The sequence below is a fragment of the Branchiostoma lanceolatum genome, chromosome 17 (genome assembly GCF_035083965.1).
Source record: "Branchiostoma lanceolatum isolate klBraLanc5 chromosome 17, klBraLanc5.hap2, whole genome shotgun sequence".
In the NCBI taxonomy this organism is placed as follows: Eukaryota; Metazoa; Chordata; class Leptocardii; order Amphioxiformes; family Branchiostomatidae; genus Branchiostoma; species Branchiostoma lanceolatum.
The window spans coordinates 5490922-5509618 of NC_089738.1; the positions used below are offsets into that span (position 1 = coordinate 5490922).

Consider the following 18697-nt stretch of genomic DNA (forward strand, 5'->3'; position numbering starts at 1 on the left):
AGATGACATCAAAGTAAGGATCACGTGTTCTTCAGTCGTCTTCATCATTGACTCCGCCATGTTGTGTGTTAATAAAGCTCCGAGTTGTAACTTCGCTAGGACCATTCATAACGTGCACTTTTATATAAGGTATATGATATCCAATTGTACGTGTACATTCAATTGTACACACTTTAGCTAAGAGAGCTAAAAGGAATGCAGTAGAATATTGCAATAAACACTGTAACGTTTCTCAATGGTTCAATATTTATTTTTTACTTGAATTTCAAAACAGGGGGAGTGAACAATGTAGCTAAAAGAGCTAAAAGGAATACAGTAGCATCTTGCAACAACCACTGGAACGTTTCCCTATGGTTCAATGATTATTCAACACTTGTCAAAACACCCCTATCAGACAATGCAAGCATATCTCAAAATGCATAAAAGAGGAGTTAATTTTTATTATTCTTTGCCTGACTGATTTTCTGTATCTTTAACTTTAGATTTCCTATTGCAATCATAAGCTTTTGTCTGTCAGAACTGAATTGACAAATGTAATACTTGTTCAAGAGGTGGTCACAGCTAAAGTCGGCCTTCCATGACACATATTTTTGCCGTTAAGGTAGCAGAACACAGTTCTCGGCCTACGGAGATTTCTATAGTTAAGGGCCACAAGGTGACTGGATTCCACACGGTAAAAACTATAGTGCGGTGCACTTGAGAAATACGAAAAACGAATATGTTTGATTTTAGGGTACAACCTACAAAAGTTAGATAAATCTAAAAATTCTGTCGGCGTATCGGCTCCTCACGCCGACTTTGAAACAGCAGCCGACTCACCCCGAGAGGCATTTGCATAAGAAGGCGCATTTACATGTATACACAAAGAGGTAAAGGTCCACCATTCAAATCCAACAGTCTAAAATCCGTCATATTTCTACACCACACAGCACGGTTTACACATGTCTTCAAGAGTTTGGGCCGCACTACATTTTGTACCCGCGTCACAGACCCCCGGGGGTCGCGGATAAATACTGTGTACTGCGACCTTGAACACGTCGTTCCGTGATCATTGTTCCTCAGCAGACCGTCTCTTGCGGCCAGGGCTGTACGGGTCCGCTGTTTTGGTCCCCTGGTTGTCCAGGGCGAGTTTATGGGCTAGCCTCTGGTTGAAGCAGGTCATTGTTGCACAGTCTCTCTTCCTGAGACCCCTACCACAAGTGAAACAAAGATACGTTAATATAACCTGGGATCCAGACTGTTGCCAGGGTCGACTTAGGCCAGCTAGTCGGCACCAGGTTTTACATACCCCGAAGGAAATTTGGCATCAGCCCCTTGAAAGGTCCTTTACTTGAATTCAGGTAGGTAAATGTCCAGGATAGGATATGAAACGATCATGGCATCTCCCTCCTCGCCTACTGCTTAGGGATATTTGTTGCCCTCATTTTTATAATAACTTTATTGCACAACAATTGTACAAGGTACAAAGTATGGCATCTATATCTACAGAAGTCCTATAAGACCATTCTACCTGAAACAAGAGTGTATAGTATGGGATCATGAGCTTTTACAATCATTGGAAGAATTTCTAACGTAATGCAGAGGCTGTTACATGTCAAGGTGTACTTAAATGTGCTATTCAAGTCCAGTGAGATAAATTCTAGTATATAAGATGATAGCCTTTTGTATAGTGAATTACGTACATCAGAATATTTCGGATATACAATCGTCTTCAATTAACTCTGGAGAAAATGGACACACTCTCATGTCGATAGGAATTTTCAAAAAATCTCCCGGTAAATTATATTCGGCGACAATGTCACTACGATACATCTTATTTAGATGTATTTTCAACAGACATGGGCCATGAAAAAAAGAAGAAATTCTCCAAGTCGGTAGTTTGAAACTTACGGCTCGAACACCCTCTGGGCGGCCAGCTTCTCAGCTGCCAGCTGGTCCACCTCCTGTAGCAGTACCGACACGATCCGCCGCGTGTCGCTGTTCGTCATGGCCAGGGGGTTGTCAGTGTCATCAGCTGGTCTGAAGGAGAACAACACGACTATCCATCATTTTATTGGCCAGGTGATACTGATTAATTTAAAGCCAACTTGGCTGTAATTTTCTAACGTTCGGGGTGTTTTCACTGATTTTCAAAATAGAATAGGTGTCATCTTTTCTTCCTGACGTTTCGAGGATAACACAACTGTGCACTCCCTGGACTAGGGAGGAGCTGTGCATCAAAAAGATATGACCTGTTTTGCTTTCGTAAAACAGTTTCCATGGTGATAAACTGTTACATGTTCATGTACACAATCACCAGACAGAAGGATTTCAGCTAGGGAACCTTGACCCAATTACTTCTGGACTACTTTATGCAAAGCACTCCTAGGCAAATAGATCACGCCGCCTATCAAACTTTCTGAGCACATGAAAAAAACATGTAGTATTACAATAGCGGGGTCTATCGTACTTGAATCTGACATTTAAATCAAGCATCCGTAGACATCAGAGCACAACATAAACTGTACCATGTTTGAATGATATTATTTTCATAATAAGTTTTATTGCAAGTTCATGCCCGTGGGCTAATTGCAAATACATGGTAGAAACATAGGAAAAACATACATGCGTCAGTGAACTGTGACTGACTTTGTTGTAACAATAGACTACTAATACTAAATATATCTAAACAAGCTGGGTTTGACTTCTTTTTTGGAGACAATGGAAGACGAAAAGTCCCACTGTTTCTATAATTTGTGGGTTCTGTGATTTCAAGAGAAAAATAGCTTTTTGTTCATCCGTGAATGTGTTAAAGAAGGGGTATTTCGTGGTAACATAATGTTGCACTCTATTGCCCACATACCTTGGTAAGGCTCCCGCGTGGTCCATGCTCCAGAACACGACCACACACACGGTGAGAGCGGCTACGGTGTTGGCTATCATGTCTGTGAACAGAAAAATATTAGAATCAATATCTTACCACCACCAGGCATAGAATCAAACACTGTCCCTGAACGAAACATGATTTGGCGTATCGTTTGTTGCAAAATGAAAGCTCCTGACGAGATGTAATATAAGGGGGGGGTGTAATACCAACTTTCAATTGTAAGATCCGCAAGGGGTGTCAGAATTGAAAAAGAATTCCAAAATTTTACATTTTCATATTCAGATAGACCATCTCCATATTTCTAGGTGCGTATATCAGCAAAATTGCACTTTAAATAGTAACCCCCCTATTTATATGTCCTTCTTCATAACTCTACAAGAAAGAAGCGCTAGCGTTAAGAAATTAACTGAAGGGACCACCCTAGAGATTTATAAATGACTAAATAAAGGTGGCGCATGCATTGATGCAGGGCACGGCCCCACGGGTCTTCAAGATTCCAACGGAAGACTCTCAAAGTACTTCATAATTAAGTTGCCGCCGACGTAATCTGATAAACGAAAGTCAATTGTTGATATATGATATAGAGTTCATGCCAAGGTGCTAGAGATGGCACGACGGATGACGTAACACAGCCGGCTTTGCCGCTCATATTCAATACATCATGCCTCAGGTCACACGTCAACAACTGCGCACAGACCAATCACTGACATACGTGTCTTTGACCTCAGAGAGCAAGATTAACTGAGCATGCGCAGTACCACCTACAGTGACACGGTTTCCGTAGGATCCAATAATCGTCAAACAGTTGATTAAAACATAGCGCCATATTTGTACTCGGCGTCGTGATTAGAAATGACACAATGCGCTAACTCACACACGTCTCAGACCGAGGGTAGCAGTGCATGGCACTTATATGTTCAATGACACATGATTAGTCTTTTTTGATTGGTTGCTGAAGTAATTTAATTAGTGGGCGCGCCACCTCCAAGTGCTAGACAACTGTCCTGTCAAGTAACACGCCAGGTGGGGCAAGCTATAAGACAGTAGTTCGGGCTTCAAATGAAGGCAACTGTAGTCTTCAGACAGTCGGCGGGCATTAAAAGCAACAGGTGAAAGATTTCTGAACTGATTGTTTGCCCTTATTCAAGCCGTAATTCCCGGCACTATTTGAATTCTGGTTCTTTATTCTTTAAGCTTCTTTTAATTTATTGCTTTTGTCAGTACCTTCCTGAAGTGAATAGATGGAGGGCGATTCTAATAAGATTAATTTTCTGCTATCATAACTCGGAGCACATCATACAAAGTGGAAGTTGAACTTTGTTATTTGGCAAAATATATAGTACTTTCAAATATGGGTGAAAGGTATGGAATAAGAGAAACTTGATATAAGTAATGCTACATGTATCGGTCAAATTTCACAGGCAAATTCGCTGGAAGAAATACAACGGAACTAACGGATCGCGGTTATGAAATATAAAATAGTGGGCAAAGCAAACTGAGGAAAACTGTTGAAGTCAGGTTTTTGCCCGGAAGGTATAATATCAACAAAGAGGTACAGTACAGACTTCGGGATATGCATCAAGTTCCGCGGGACGTCCCGCGCTATCCCGCGGACGTCCCGCGGGACCTTTTGAGATTTCCTGAAAAATCTCGCGGTACGTCCCGCGCTATTCTGCGGGACGTCTCGGGCTATCCTGCAGTACGTCCCGCGAAATCTCGCGGGGCTGTGATGCATATCTCAAAGTCTGTACTGTAGGCATATCCGAAAATAATTTCATCAGGTTGGTAGAACATAGAATATTGGAGATTCTTTTTTACAAATCCAGTAAATATCACCTGCTGACGTTTCGGTGTCTGTCAGACGCCTTCTTCAGAGCTTCTGACTGGAGTACTGCTTCTCGCCACTATATGTAGCCGAAACGTCAGCAGTTGAGATTTACTGGTTGTGAAAAAAAGTATCTCCAATATCCCGTACTGTAGATACATTAGAGCTTACCAACCTGACTTGGGACTGATAATGAACAAGAGGAGTTTTCTTTTTAATTTGACTTGATGTATCCTGTGCCGGTGGCAATTGTGACGGTGTTTAATGCCCAACTCTTTAATGCAATGTACTAATGAGCACAGAGACGTACCACATATTGACGTTAACACAATTTGGACAATAAGTGATCATTTAATGATGTTCTTCCTCGACACTTTTTCCAATCGGTCTTCTTAAAAATAATCACAGCCGTCGTCTTGTATTACTTGTATGCAAGACAGCATGGTTTACTAAATGAGACAGATTGTAATAAAAACGTAACAAAGCCGATGGAAGGCCTACATGTTTTGATTTACACATTGAGTGAAGTGAGGAAAGTCGTGGCATGTCGGTTGTTTCGAACCCGGGACTTCTCAGTTGTGGGCGAACCAACCTACCGATTGCGTCACACGCTAGCGCTACCACACAAGAATATCGCCTCCAGTGAGGCTAGGGGTCATCCGTTTATGTATTCACGACATCGCTGGGATTTCAGTGCTTCAATTTCGTAACGTCCTTAAAAGCAGCAGCGAATGTTTTAGTTAGATAACATCATCATCTTAAAGAATCGCTAAGTAACACTGATTTTGTCAAATTAGTCCGTCTTTTCAAAGTCTTTCAGGACAGGAGCTTTCCTGATTAATGACATTAGTTACGAGCTGTCCCTGCCTCACAGGTGGTTTTAGATTTAAGAGGTTGTCTATCACATCTTTTCACGCACATTTATCTTCTCTATTGGTATAACCAGATTTAGCTGCAACTCTGCGTTATATTGATGCTTCTTTGTGCACACATAGACCTTATTAGAAGTCCATCAGTCGAGTGAACAGAATGCTAACTAAGTCAGAACAACTTTGTACATCACTGGATAATTACGAGGGTGGTACAAAAAAAAAGTCTTTTGTAACATAACAGGTTCATTTTTGTATGAAATGAGTTGAAATTTGGTACAAATGTAACGAAACATCTCTTCTTGAGACTGAAGTAGCTTGATCTGCTTTTCACATTTTTGCTAGCGACGGAGTTGACTTCAAGTTGACCACACCCTTGGAAGCTTGTCGGAGGCAAACAGTAGTAAAAGGGAAGTTCAATTAGCATTTAAGTCAACGCAATCGCTGGTGAGAATGTGAAAAACGCATTGAGATACTTCAGTCTCAAGAAGAGATGTTTCTTTGCCAAATTTCAACTAATTTCATATTTTTACCACTTGATTTCTGGGTCGAACACCCTGTCGTTACGCCACATGATCCCAAACCACGCTCAACGTTGCACCGTCTGTTTGGCTGACTCTCACCTCACCTCACCTCACCTATCCCTTGACCTCTTTTTGGGTCGTTGGGGCACCATGGATGGCTGACTCTAGTTGTCCAAAATTAATCTCTTCATTTCCATGCAGATCTTCCGCTGGCAAACTGGCGGCCGTAGGACAGATCTTGGTAGGTAGTTACGATTATGTCGACGAAATACAATATTGGGGATTACATATACGTCTGACAAGACTAGATCACGCAGTCAGACAATTCACGAACATTAGGGGCTTCTCCAAAAAAATAGTTACTCAAGCAATTGGATAAAATTTTGAAACAGTCAGACGTTTCAGACAACATCCGATATCTTTCGTCAGTATCTTTTAAAAATTCTATCTAGTTGCTTGTGTAACTATTTATAACTACCTGGATGTCTAACCTTCATCAACGCCAAGGGGCTTCTGTTCCCTTCGCAAACGTAGGCATCAGTGAGACTGAGGGCATATCATACTCGTGGTACAATTTCCATGTTTTACAGTACGGCTTCAACCTCCTTCCGCCACTAAAACTGAGACGTATGAGTATTAAATTTACAATTTATTGTTTTTTCACAAAGAGATTACTTTTAAAGCATACACACAAGACGAGAGTTTTGTTATTATTATATTAGTGTCGTCATCGGCATTAACCTGGCTCGTGTACCACAGGGCACCATCATCGGTCCTTCACTGTCACGTCAACATTCTAACTCAATATACGGTAGTAAAACATTTGTGACCTGTTAGATGAAGAGGGAGATAGAAAGGTTCGGGTGAGAATAGGGCATGCATTGGTCTAATGTTGTTGGAAAATAATTGTATTAGTGAACTCTATTTGGTTAGTATGTCAGAGTGTGGTCATATAAATGGCATATGTTTTGATTAGAGCCCCTTTGTCGTGCGCGGAGTCAGTGAAAGATGCTGACAGGCGTCAACAAATTAAGTCAGTCGAAGTTCCTTTCCGCACCGATGGTGCATAGGTCGGCGCCTATCTCCATTTCAGTAGCCCTTGAGCCACACAACCTCGTGCAATCACTATAGCAGGGGGCTACCACTGGTAGTGGTGCGTGTTTAACTTCCATACTCTTTCCCAAATGCTGAGTGCTAAGCAGAGATAGCAATATGTACCATTTTTAAAGTCTTTTGTATGACCCGGCCAGGGATCGAACTCACAACCTACCGTATACAAGGCGAACACTCTACCCACTAGCCATTGCACAAGTTAGCAGATGATAACAGGAAAAGGTAAAGTAAAGCGGTTGAACCTCAGATTGAGGAGTAAGCATGATGCTTTTTTTTTTCAAGGTAGTAAAGATATGTGCACAGCTTCGCTAAAAAAAAACCTCTCGTTGGATCTGTGGAACGCTGGTGGCGTCTCTGCGTCCTATACTGGATTTGTCTTACCCTTGACTTTATAATGGGTATATTATTAAAAAAGTACGTGTATGACCAAAAGACATTAAAACACACAAAGCTTATTAAAGATTCATTTTTTTTGTAGATAAAATTCTTTGAGTGCCTTGCCAATTCTATCGGCTGCAGCGACGACGCCAGCGTGCTGCGGGTCCAGTGAGAGGGGGGCTTGAGGTTCGCGTATTTTGTCAAGCAAACTGGGTCGACCCCTAATCTTTTTGATAAGTGCATTTGATTCCATTGTACGTGTAGAGTTTCACAGTACGTTTGTACGTTTCACACAGAACAAATCCACTTCGTGTATTTCGCCGTAGAAAAAGTCTTTTTCTTTTTCTTTCTTTTTACTAAACAATTGAAGAAAACACAGGACACAGAGGTGATGCACTCTAGGAGTAGCTAATATGAAACATAGCCTTTCTAGCAATGTTTACATGAGTAAGCGAAAAGAAAGGAAAGTGACCATGATCCAGTTTACCTCACTGAAGAGCTAATCCTCCACTGGTCGTGACAGAGAAGACAGACACTATGCACATTATTTACAGGTTCATTGTACCGGGGAAATCCCCTAGCTCTTTTCGACAAGCACAATGAACAGTGGACCACGGCTTAACGTCACGTCCTAAGGACTGCGACCCTTTCCAGTAATGCCCATGTCGGTTGAGCGACACAGCCGGGATCGAACTCGCGGCTTCTAGTTCCAGAGGTAAAATCGCTAACCACTGGACTACGCACGCTACAAGTGCGAGACGAAGCAAGAGTGAGACGACTTGCATGTGGAGTCCTACCTTAGCTTGTATGTCGTACGTCTCCTGCTGGTGTGGCCGGTAGAGAGAAGTCGTACCGTCGGATGATCTCCTTGTCTGAATGCCACACGCTGTTTGTTCTCGCCACTATATATACCCGTACTAACAAATGATTATCTCCCATACCCATGCACATCACGTCTTCACGAGAACAAATTACCGAGGTGGAAAAGACAAGCAGAATTTCTTCTAAGTTGCTTCGTAATCGTTTGGAGGTCATGTGACTAGTTATATTTTGGGAATGGTGCAGCCATTATCATACGCACAGTGCGCATGCGTCCTCCGGATCCCCTGTTTCGCAATCGTAAAAGTCATGTGACCAGATACATTTTGGGAATGGTGCAGCCATTACTTAAAGTTCATCCTTCGGATTCCCTCTCTCCCCTCCACTTCTTTAAGTACAGCATCATGTTGTTACAGTTTATACGCGGTTTGTTGTCTTGTTTGTAGTATTTTTTACCTCCGCCTAGTTACCTTCGCCTAGAAGGTTATGTTTTCGTCAGCGTTCGTGTGTGTGTGTGTCTGCGTGTGTACATGGTAACTCGGGAATTTTTGGATGAATTGTCTTAATACTCGGTATGTGGGTAGGTCTACTTCAAAGATTATATTTTGGGCCCCTAGTAGCTTGCTATGGTACTGCAGCGGAACTTCTGGGGGAAATATATTGGATTCTGGATCATACATTCGCATAATTAATGTGGAAAGTTGTATGCCACTATAGGACTCTTAAACATGTGACATAAGTAACCGAGAAAGAGGAATATCAATAGATATCAATTATGCAATTGAATCAAATTGGCATGATTAATAGCAAAATTTGCAATTCTCCATAATGGTAAATGATGGGGTTTTTATTCTTGCTGCATTTGGATTTTAAATAGATGTGGGCATAGTCAGATATTAATTATGCAAGTGAGGGCCTTATCTTCATAATTTAAGAGGACATACTACAAAAGCCTTTTAGCCCAAGATAAGACGTCCATACTTTGAACAACTTGTATTATTATTTTGGTACATAAGTATAAGATGATAAACTGGAATAATTCATCCAAATGAGGTCCTTATTTCCATAATTAATGGGACTTATAATATGCTTCCCGATAAGGTATCAGTCGGCAAAGGTATGGGGTCGTGGAACTCTAGTTGTTATAAAAAAGTAAGGTCAAAGTCTCGAAGCTTTCCAAAATTTTTACCATTTGATACAAAATTCACAACAGCATGAAATATAGCAGCACCCTTACAATTATCTTGTAGCCCCTGTATACATGTAAGATCGTCAGGAGATAAAGTGTTCTTTACATTATATCCATTCAGGCTAGTTTGCTATAAAAGAAAATATTGAACAAATCTATACTGTAAAACAAGGAAATGTGTATGTTAACGTTATAGTGATGTTGTTATACATATCACCAGATATCACCAAAACATCACCAGGATATATATGATTCGTAAAACACGTATATTACAGCTAGTTTTTTTTTTCAAGAATAGGAATTTCTTAGCAGCATTGTAGCAAAGCAACTTTCTTACACACCGTTAAAGATATAATATTTGAATATGAAAATATGAAATACGTCCGTTTTCATAAAAATAATCATTCACCCCTGTAACTTAAATATACTAATAATAAAAGGATTTCAGGTTCAAATCATATGGTAAAAATATTTATATATCTTCATATTATCTGGCACTATCATAATTGCTTACAATTGTTACTATTTATTTTCTCGCCAAGCAGATGTGTGCCAATTATCGTACCATATACACTGTACACCAAAGCATTTGTTTTGCCATTGTTTATAATGTTCTAAATTTACGTGCTAACTTTACACCTTTAGTTACGCTGAATAAGCACCTGATGGCTATGTTCACTCAATTGTGAATCCGTCTATTATGTAAAATATGGATTTCTTGATATGGTAATAAAACATTTCGTTGGCCTGAAATCTCTCGTTAGCCTGAAAATTGAACCTTAGAATTCATAAGCGATTTGCCATTACTTTTGCTATGATATGTCAAACAACAGAATGGATAGACTTGACCACTTTGACTTCAAACTATTAACGTCTGCTAACATAATTCCACCAGGGTATTGAATTCCGCAACCATGGAAAGATACATCCAAACAGAACTCCAATATAATTATGTACTCCTGTGTATATAAACTGTACATACCTTTAGGGTATTGCACTAGAGATCTCTCAAACACACAAGTGGCGGATTTATGTTACCCGGCAGATTAATGTTAATGGAGGCTAACAGTGAAAACCACATTTTTTTGTTTTGTTTGACATCTATATCAAGATGATATCTGTTCCTCATTTGATACAATTGGTCTACATTTTACGCATTTCCTTTGCCCTTGGATGCATATAGAGGATTGCTTATGCCTCCCGGGTCAGTATAATCGTCCGGGGCTTGTGCCTTAAACTCTTGTTGGGCTGGAGCTTCTTTCGCCAGCTTGTCGTCATCAAACATCCCCCAGTCGTTGTTGGAACCGTCTGCGGGTTTGGCCATGTCGTCGTGTGCAGAGGAATGACCGGGAACAGAAGCCTCGTACTCTGGTGGGGCTTCTGAAGCAGGCCTACCGTCATCGAAAGTCTCCCAGCTGGGGACTGGAACCTTCTTCCCTTCCTCTGTGAGATCGGTGATGCCGTTCACAACGAATGGCGCGCTGGGAGCGGGGGCCGCTTGCACTACATGTGCCGCAGCTTCTTTGGACAGCTTACCGTCATCGAAGCCCCGTAGATCGGCTGCAGACAGAGCGAGCTTCTCTGGCAAAGCTTCGATTTCCACGACGTTCTCAGGTTGCGCTTTGGTTAGGTCCAGGAACCCACCATCAGCACCTTCTAAACCTGTTACAAGACAGAACATAAAGACAAAGATTATACAGTATCTAAAAGGGCCATAATAGACTGTAACATATTTAGTGCTGTGTATGTTTTCGTATTTGCCACAGTTATAAAACTATAACGATACATCTACAGCATCTTGATTTATCCTTGTAAAAAATAGATAAACAAACAGACAAACAAACAAACAGACAAACAGACAAACATAAAAGATCCGCTGCAGTAACGTGAAAAGCCAACGGAGGGCCCATTCTTTTACTTCGTTGACTTTTATCTTCCACATACCTATCCACCTACAAAAACATCAATCAACAGCTTTTGAGTTATGCTATTTACACTCCATCATAGCCTAATCGAAAATATAACATTCTGGCGAAGGTAAAATAGTAACTAAACTACTGTAAGGTGTTTCTTCTCGAATATATGATAAGTGTCTAACGTCAAAGGAAAAGAAATTCGCAAGCCATATTGAAACACACTAAAAAACTAGAGTTCCACGACCTCATACCTTCGCCAAATGATTTTAACCTTTATGACTGACGTATTAGAAGTGTTTTTCATCAATAATAAATCATACCAGTTGATTGTCGTAAAATATAACATGTCCAAAGTATCAGCTTAACAAATTATGAGCCTACGGTTATGCTAATATTTATCACCAATTATGCAAAAGAGGCCCTTATTAACATAATTTGATTCAACGATGTTAACATTCACATAACTTCCCGATGCATTTGCCAGTGTGGAATAATACAAGTTACTCATTAAGTATGCAAATTAGGCCCACATTTGCATATTTTCTATCTATTAAAAGTCCTCTCTTCCTCAGTTACAATTTGAATAGTCATATCATGGCACAAAGTGGATTTTTAAAGTTGCCTTATTAATTATGCAAATTAGAATCTGATTTGCATAATTATTGTCCAATCATACTAAGCATCACACAAGCTATCCACATACCAACAATGATGACCATCCATCAAGGCCATCTTGTTATAGTATTTTCTCATTAATTATGCAAATGAGGTCTTCATTTGCATAGTTCACATCAATTACTAGTAATATTTCTCTCTTCCTCAGTTACATATGTCACATGTTTCAGAGTCCTATCATGGAATTTGGCGGATGTATAAACTTTCCTCATTAATTATGCAAATTAGATAATGATTTGCAAAAGAAGTGTCTAATCATGGACATCATCACTCAAGCTATCTACCTACCAAAAATCATTACCATCCATCAAGCCCTTCTTGAGTTATTCCCTTTCAAAGTCAGACGCAAAACCTGCTCTTGCAGTTCCAAAAAAGCCGCTAGGGGGCCCAAACCCACACCAATTACTCTCTGTTTAAAGATCTATCTACCACTTAAAAATAAGTTCCATAGCATGTCCGGAACACGAGGTATCAAAACAGGAAGTTCCGCTGCAGTACCGTAAGAAGCCGCTAGAGGGCCCAAAATCTTATCGTTTTTAGGTCTCATCAAAACCTACCAACATACCAAATATCAAAACAATTCATAAAGGCATTCTCGAGTTATGCTGTGCCACTACAAACAGACAGACAAACAGACAAACGCTACCCTCTGCATAACCTTCTCGGCGAAGGTAAAAAGTTGTAAGTTCTTACCTCCTGTGTTGTAAGGTAGGGCTTCGTTCATGCCATATACCGGGTTCTCCTGTGTCTCCAAGTCTTTCAGACGGACGTTTTGTCCCGGGAGTTTGCGCTGCTGTCTACGGTAGTACATGTAGCCACCTAGCGCGATGGCGCCGCACAGCAGCAAGGTCACGATGACTCCAACAGCCACTGCAGCTTTGTTGGACCCGCCTGTCTTTGGTACTGAACCTGCATGGTTTATCGATAAACAAATGCAACAGTTACTAGCTTTCCAATACTGAGTATATAGATTCCTTTTGTTTGAACATCTTATCAATTGTCATTGTTACTTTCATTATAATGTGGGTAAACTGAGGAAGAACAAAATGACTGTCATACTGTAAAAGGGGAAATTTTTGCGGTTGAAATAACTTTGTAGACGCAGAAAAGAGGTCAACGGGAAATCGTCAACATTAAAAACACCTCGATCATTTCCCCTTTTACAGTAGCTATTGATTCTTCCAAAAAAACTCAACTCCAAAATAAAGTGAATCACTTGCAATTCAAAATAACATCATGAAAATCGCCAACATTAAAAACACCACCATTAACATCATTTCTCCTTTTACAGTAGCTTTTCGTTTTTCCATGAAACTGCATTACAAAAATAAAGTAAACACTTGCAATTCAAGATAACATCATGAAACTCACCACAACCTCCTTCTATCTCCACAGTTCCTCTTGGGCAGTCATACTTCACAGCCATTGCCTCGAATGAGTCAGAATCTGCCGTGTAGGTCTGACCATCTACCGCTATGGCAACGTCTCCAGACGTCACCTTATTCCGTATCTCTTTTACAACTCCCTGTACCTTGGCCTGGGTTTTGCTAATGCTGTCCTCCACGCTTCCATCCGACGTGTCCGGAGTGGCCTTGACCTCGATGTTCACATCCAAACCGTTACCTGCTCGTTTGACCCTGTTGACCATAACCTCAGCATCAGCTTTCTTGACCAAATGCATCACTACGTCATCGTTGCTACTCACCGTCAAAGAGGAAGCAATGTATTTCTCGTTGAGACCTAAATCTCGTTTCATTCTATACTCTTCTTCGTATGGCATAATGGATTTTTTAGCCCGATTCTCTAGTTGAGACTTTGACAAACGCGTCTTGCGATTGTGACTTTCTTTTGACAATGCTGCCAACAGGTGATCAGAAGGTGATCTTCGCTTTCGTGCACTGGTGTCAGAGCATGACAACGTCATCTGGTCAGGTGAGTTGCAGAGGTCGACGTTAGATTGTGAAGCTGTCTGGCAGATTCCTCGTTGTCGAAAGTTGTTGATGAGGCTGGTTCTGGCAGAGTTCAGCGTCGTCACGTCGTTGGTGCATGGGACGGCTGGGAAGGTGAAGGACACGTTGACGGAAACTGCCTCGGGTGTTGCAGTCGCTAAATAGGTATATATGGGGTAAAATTAATACAGATTGCACAGTAAACTGGCACATTGAAGAGTGTTAAGTGGGCATTTCCATGGACCCACGGCACGTTGGCGACCTCGCTGCAGCCGAGCGATTTTACAGAACATTCAACAAGTTTCACCAATTAAAACAAATCTTTTTACGCTCTGTATGTATTGTTGTCTCTTTATATGCTGATAATTTTTGTACGATATTCCAATTATAAAGTCAAGGACACGACTCCAATTTAGAGCGCATAAAGGTCGCCAACGTGCCACAGTCAAATGAGATATCCGCTTTACAAATAGCCTATGTTCCTTAACAACTAATCATTTTAGATATGTTATCTGCACCGTGCATATCATATTCTCTTATGTAAGTTAGTATGATTGAAATGATATTCACTTACTTTGAACAATGAGCACAAATGCAAATACTGAAAGATATGAAACGCATCACTTCATACTAGTCTATTGTCCTGTTACTAGTTTACAATAGACATCTTGCCAATTACGGTGACCATTTTGAATATCCCAGAACAGTTTACCAAAACGAGGCTGCATTTGGTGTTCCCCTCGTATAACCCTGTAGTACAGTAAAGGTATGCCATCTTCGATGAAATACTGCGGCACATGTATTTATAATTATAACGTGTAGAAAATATTGTTGTGGATATCAAAATAAACATTCCTAAGTGTAAGTAGACATATTGCTCTTACTTGCACATGCGTACTCCGCGCTTTTGTTCCAGTTGCCGCTCGGCAGACATGAAATGGTCCTTGCTGTTGGTTGGTAGTTAGGTCGACATATGACATAGCACATCTTGACGAAGGCAGTGACCGGGCAAGCTCCAAACTCACCGTTGGTGACCGGCGGTAGAGTGTCTGTCGTGCAGGACGTGGCTGAAAATGGGTCACAGACATTTTTGCTGCCCATTGTTGATAAGACAAATACATTGTAGCGGGTCATTCATATCCTTACGCATGTCGTTATTTGTTCATATATTGACAATACTTGACTAGCACTAATTGGCTGAAAATGTGTCACAGAGATTTTGGCCATCACACATGGTATTCAGAACGTTTGTGCTGTCTATTGTCAATGGGACGAATACATTGTAGCGATCATTCGGATGTTTACGCCTATCGTTGTTTGATATAAATACAACTGTAATGCACAGAACGTTGTCCATATTTAGAGAATACCTCGTATCACTTTTGTTGTAGTTTCGGTGGTTGCCGCTTTTGTTGTCACTGCTGCTGTTGCTGTTGAAAAACACATCATATTGATTATTTCCTAAACCTTCCTTTGTAGCGACGAAAATACATGTGCTACATTATTAGAATACAATTTGGATAACTTGAACATGATTTGAATTATTTCTAGGTTTGTGTGATATCATAATTATCTTAGTTGGCTACATACCTATCTTCAGAGGTTCAAAACGTATACCTGCAACGACAACTTCCCTTGATGACGAATAAACTTCACTATTTATTTTATCTATTTATTGGTTTGGCTGTTCAGCACGCAGAGACAGGACTGCCCAACTTACCTGTTGCTTTTACAAAATACAGACCATGCTGAGGAAGATAAAACGTTACAAAGGAATTTTGACATGGACAGCATATTAACGAGCTATAATAATATTCTAAGTACTTGTGAAATAACCATTGTGTGTAATTCGCTTTTTCTAAACATTCGTAACATTTTCGTCTATCTATAAATCTAAACCAGTCGTCTTACTTGTCTGCACATCCGCAGGGTTAATACAGGTTAATCCGTCTGACTGCAGCAAATTACCCTCCGCGCAGGCGCAGACTTTGCGGTCTGCAGTTGTTGGTAGGCACAGCTCGTTACAGCCGCCATTTTGAAGGTCACATGGACCTGAAAAAACAACCAGTATTTCCATACATAAATAGTCTTGGACCGCATTTTGAAGAAGTATACGTAGATGTTAAATGTTTGATTTGATTTTGATTTGATTTATTCGACTGTAAAATGTACAGCCAGGGCTACCCAACTAGCAAAAGGCTATTGAAAAGGGTTAGCCCTGGTAACAGTTTTCATTACAAACGTTCACAGAGTTCATTACAAACGTTCACAAAGCACGCCAAACAGATACATAAAACGCCAAGCTAAAAACATAGAAGAAACAAAATTAACAAAAAATATCACAAAACTAAAGCGCCTATTAAATTACATATAAAATCGTTGACAACGCAAGGCAAAACTTTGGTTTACATTGCGTACTAGGTTGTAAAATACATACATCAAATATTTCAGTCATTATTTACAGAGTATCTGTTACCGAGTGATGTGCAGAGTTTGTTTTTGAAGGAGCTGACGGTGAGTGATGTTCACATTGTTATCTATACTTGACAACAGTTATGTATATAATACACTCTTGTACGTTTGAGACCACATTGTAGAAACCGCATTGACTGTCCCTGTATATACATAAATGCTATACGTTTGAGAATGCATCTATAAGCAGCGACACCTATGCTGCAGTGCAATGTAAACCAGTCAGCATTGCCCCGAGGAAGGTATCAGATGGTCACTGAAACGTCGGTGGAGCAAAACACTTGGTTGTTTACAAAGTCTTTTTATTCATTCAATATTTATTTATTCATCAACATTCACCGGATTGCTAAGAGATTATAAAATGTTGTCAACTATCCAAAAATTTGGAGTAATACGGGACATGCAGAGAAAAACTAACTACTGTATATACAATTTGTATTGGAAGAGATAAAACTAAAACTGCTCAATATCTTTTTACGCTTTGAATTTCTAAGAATGCTAGCCACTTTTCTTAACTGAGAGAAAAAAAAAATTATACCTCTTGAGGGCGGCTGTTCACTGCCGTCGAAGACGCGGACACTATGAGGGATGGTCTGAAGCTGGATCGTCTTTTCCAACGTGCTCCTCAACCCGATACTGACGGTCTGGTTTGTACGGTCCGTCCAGAAATTAAATTCCTTGTTGCAAAACAAAAAACAAGAGGCTACATGTTTCAAACAATTTGTGACTACGACATAGTTCTGTTCCTCACTGGCATACATTCGTAATTCAACTTATGCTTTAGTCCCATTTCCAATCCCCGGCCGGGTTGTTTAAGAAAACGAAAAATAAAAAAAATGCATATAAAGAGAATACACAATATATGGTTTGGAATATTTTTTTAAACGTTTTGTGTCTTTTGTTGTCATTTAGATGATACTTTTTATTTCCACACGCTGTCCGGCTGCGCCCCGAATCGTTAATGGGACCAAAGCAATACTGGCTAGAAATGCTTTCTATGCTAAAACGTATCCGTAGATTACTTAAATCTCTTGGATCTGCCCCTACCTTTATGAACTCTATTATTCAGTCTGTAGTTCATGTATTGATAGAAAGATTACCTTGTAGACGGCCACTCCGAAGAGTTCTCCGCCGTTGCTTGTCCAGTGTTGTTGGGGATCCTTACCGCGAAGGTCTGATGACATCACTGTCCCGGCGTCACTATCAGCCCAGTATAACCTGCATTGGAGAAAACTGCTAGATGAAGAGCAATACTACAATAGAGTTAGTCTCTACTAGACCCGACTATACTGGCCGTGGAGAGAATGATTTTCCTGGGAAGCTTGAGTACCAAAGGATTCGACCGGTTGCGTTCCGCATGCGAAGATGAAATGTTAACCTTACCGTTGACTCACTCTTCTGAGTAGTTATTCCATTTTTACCCAATTCTGTTTTTGCCGTACCCCCGTAGAAAGGCCTTGTGGAGGCCACAATATAGCATTTCTGGCACAAAAGCAGACATCTTTGATAACCCTTGGCGTTGTTCTGGTTGTTTTTTATTTCGGACTTTTAAAAAAGATGCATTTACGATTGAGAAAATAACAGTGGAGTTCAGGGAAAGCTGAAAGCTGAGTGCTTATATAAAAGCCTCCCTTATATATACATTACCAATCAAATTGTAACAAATCAAACAAATAAATTGAACAAGAGAGATAAGATTGGCAATAAACAAATGAAACAATATAGTGTGAATACAGTACTGTAACATTTAAGAAATAATATACTTAGTAAATTATACATGAGTTTCGGCATTAATGGCTTCAAGAATCGTGCAAGAAAATTGCTTAGATAAGACCTACCGGCTATTGAGAAAGTCGATGGAGAGAGCAGTCGGTTTACTTATAGATGTCCCAAGATCAGGCGAAATGATGACTTCTTGTTCGGTTCCAGCGAGAGTAGAACGTGAAATGCGAGGAGTACCACCACCGACTTCCGTCCAATACAGCAACCTGAAAACAACATCATTTTCTAAAACCTCTATATAGCTATTATAGCTAGCTTCTCTGTCGTTAAATTGTTTTTGAAATGATACCTATTCCTCTCAATGCTATCCATGAAAATGT

The 18697-nt window shown here is 40.3% G+C and overlaps 2 protein-coding genes across 2 annotated transcripts in view; both read right to left on the reverse strand.

Annotated features, from left to right (window-relative positions):
- Positions 1 to 656: 656 nt before the first annotated feature.
- Positions 657 to 4791, reverse strand: LOC136423509 (uncharacterized). The gene is made up of 4 exons (XM_066411694.1): positions 4703 to 4791; positions 2843 to 2924; positions 1891 to 2019; positions 657 to 1190 (listed from the first exon to the last, which is right to left on the reverse strand). The coding sequence occupies exons 2-4, from the start codon at positions 2920 to 2922 to the stop codon at positions 1049 to 1051; spliced, it is 351 nt and encodes a 116-aa protein (XP_066267791.1). The 5' UTR covers positions 2923 to 2924; positions 4703 to 4791; the 3' UTR covers positions 657 to 1048.
- A 5942-nt stretch (positions 4792 to 10733) lies between these two features.
- The window catches only part of LOC136423329 (low-density lipoprotein receptor-related protein 6-like), an 85783-nt gene continuing 77819 nt past the window's right edge, over positions 10734 to 18697 (reverse strand). The window contains exons 26-34 of the mRNA XM_066411454.1: positions 18434 to 18583; positions 17696 to 17813; positions 17134 to 17272; positions 16035 to 16175; positions 15494 to 15553; positions 15008 to 15190; positions 13546 to 14280; positions 12868 to 13083; positions 10734 to 11245 (exon numbers count right to left, since the gene is read on the reverse strand). Coding sequence (XP_066267551.1) covers positions 10734 to 11245; positions 12868 to 13083; positions 13546 to 14280; positions 15008 to 15190; positions 15494 to 15553; positions 16035 to 16175; positions 17134 to 17272; positions 17696 to 17813; positions 18434 to 18583 — 2254 coding nt within the window. The remainder of the gene's footprint in view (positions 11246 to 12867; positions 13084 to 13545; positions 14281 to 15007; positions 15191 to 15493; positions 15554 to 16034; positions 16176 to 17133; positions 17273 to 17695; positions 17814 to 18433; positions 18584 to 18697) is intronic.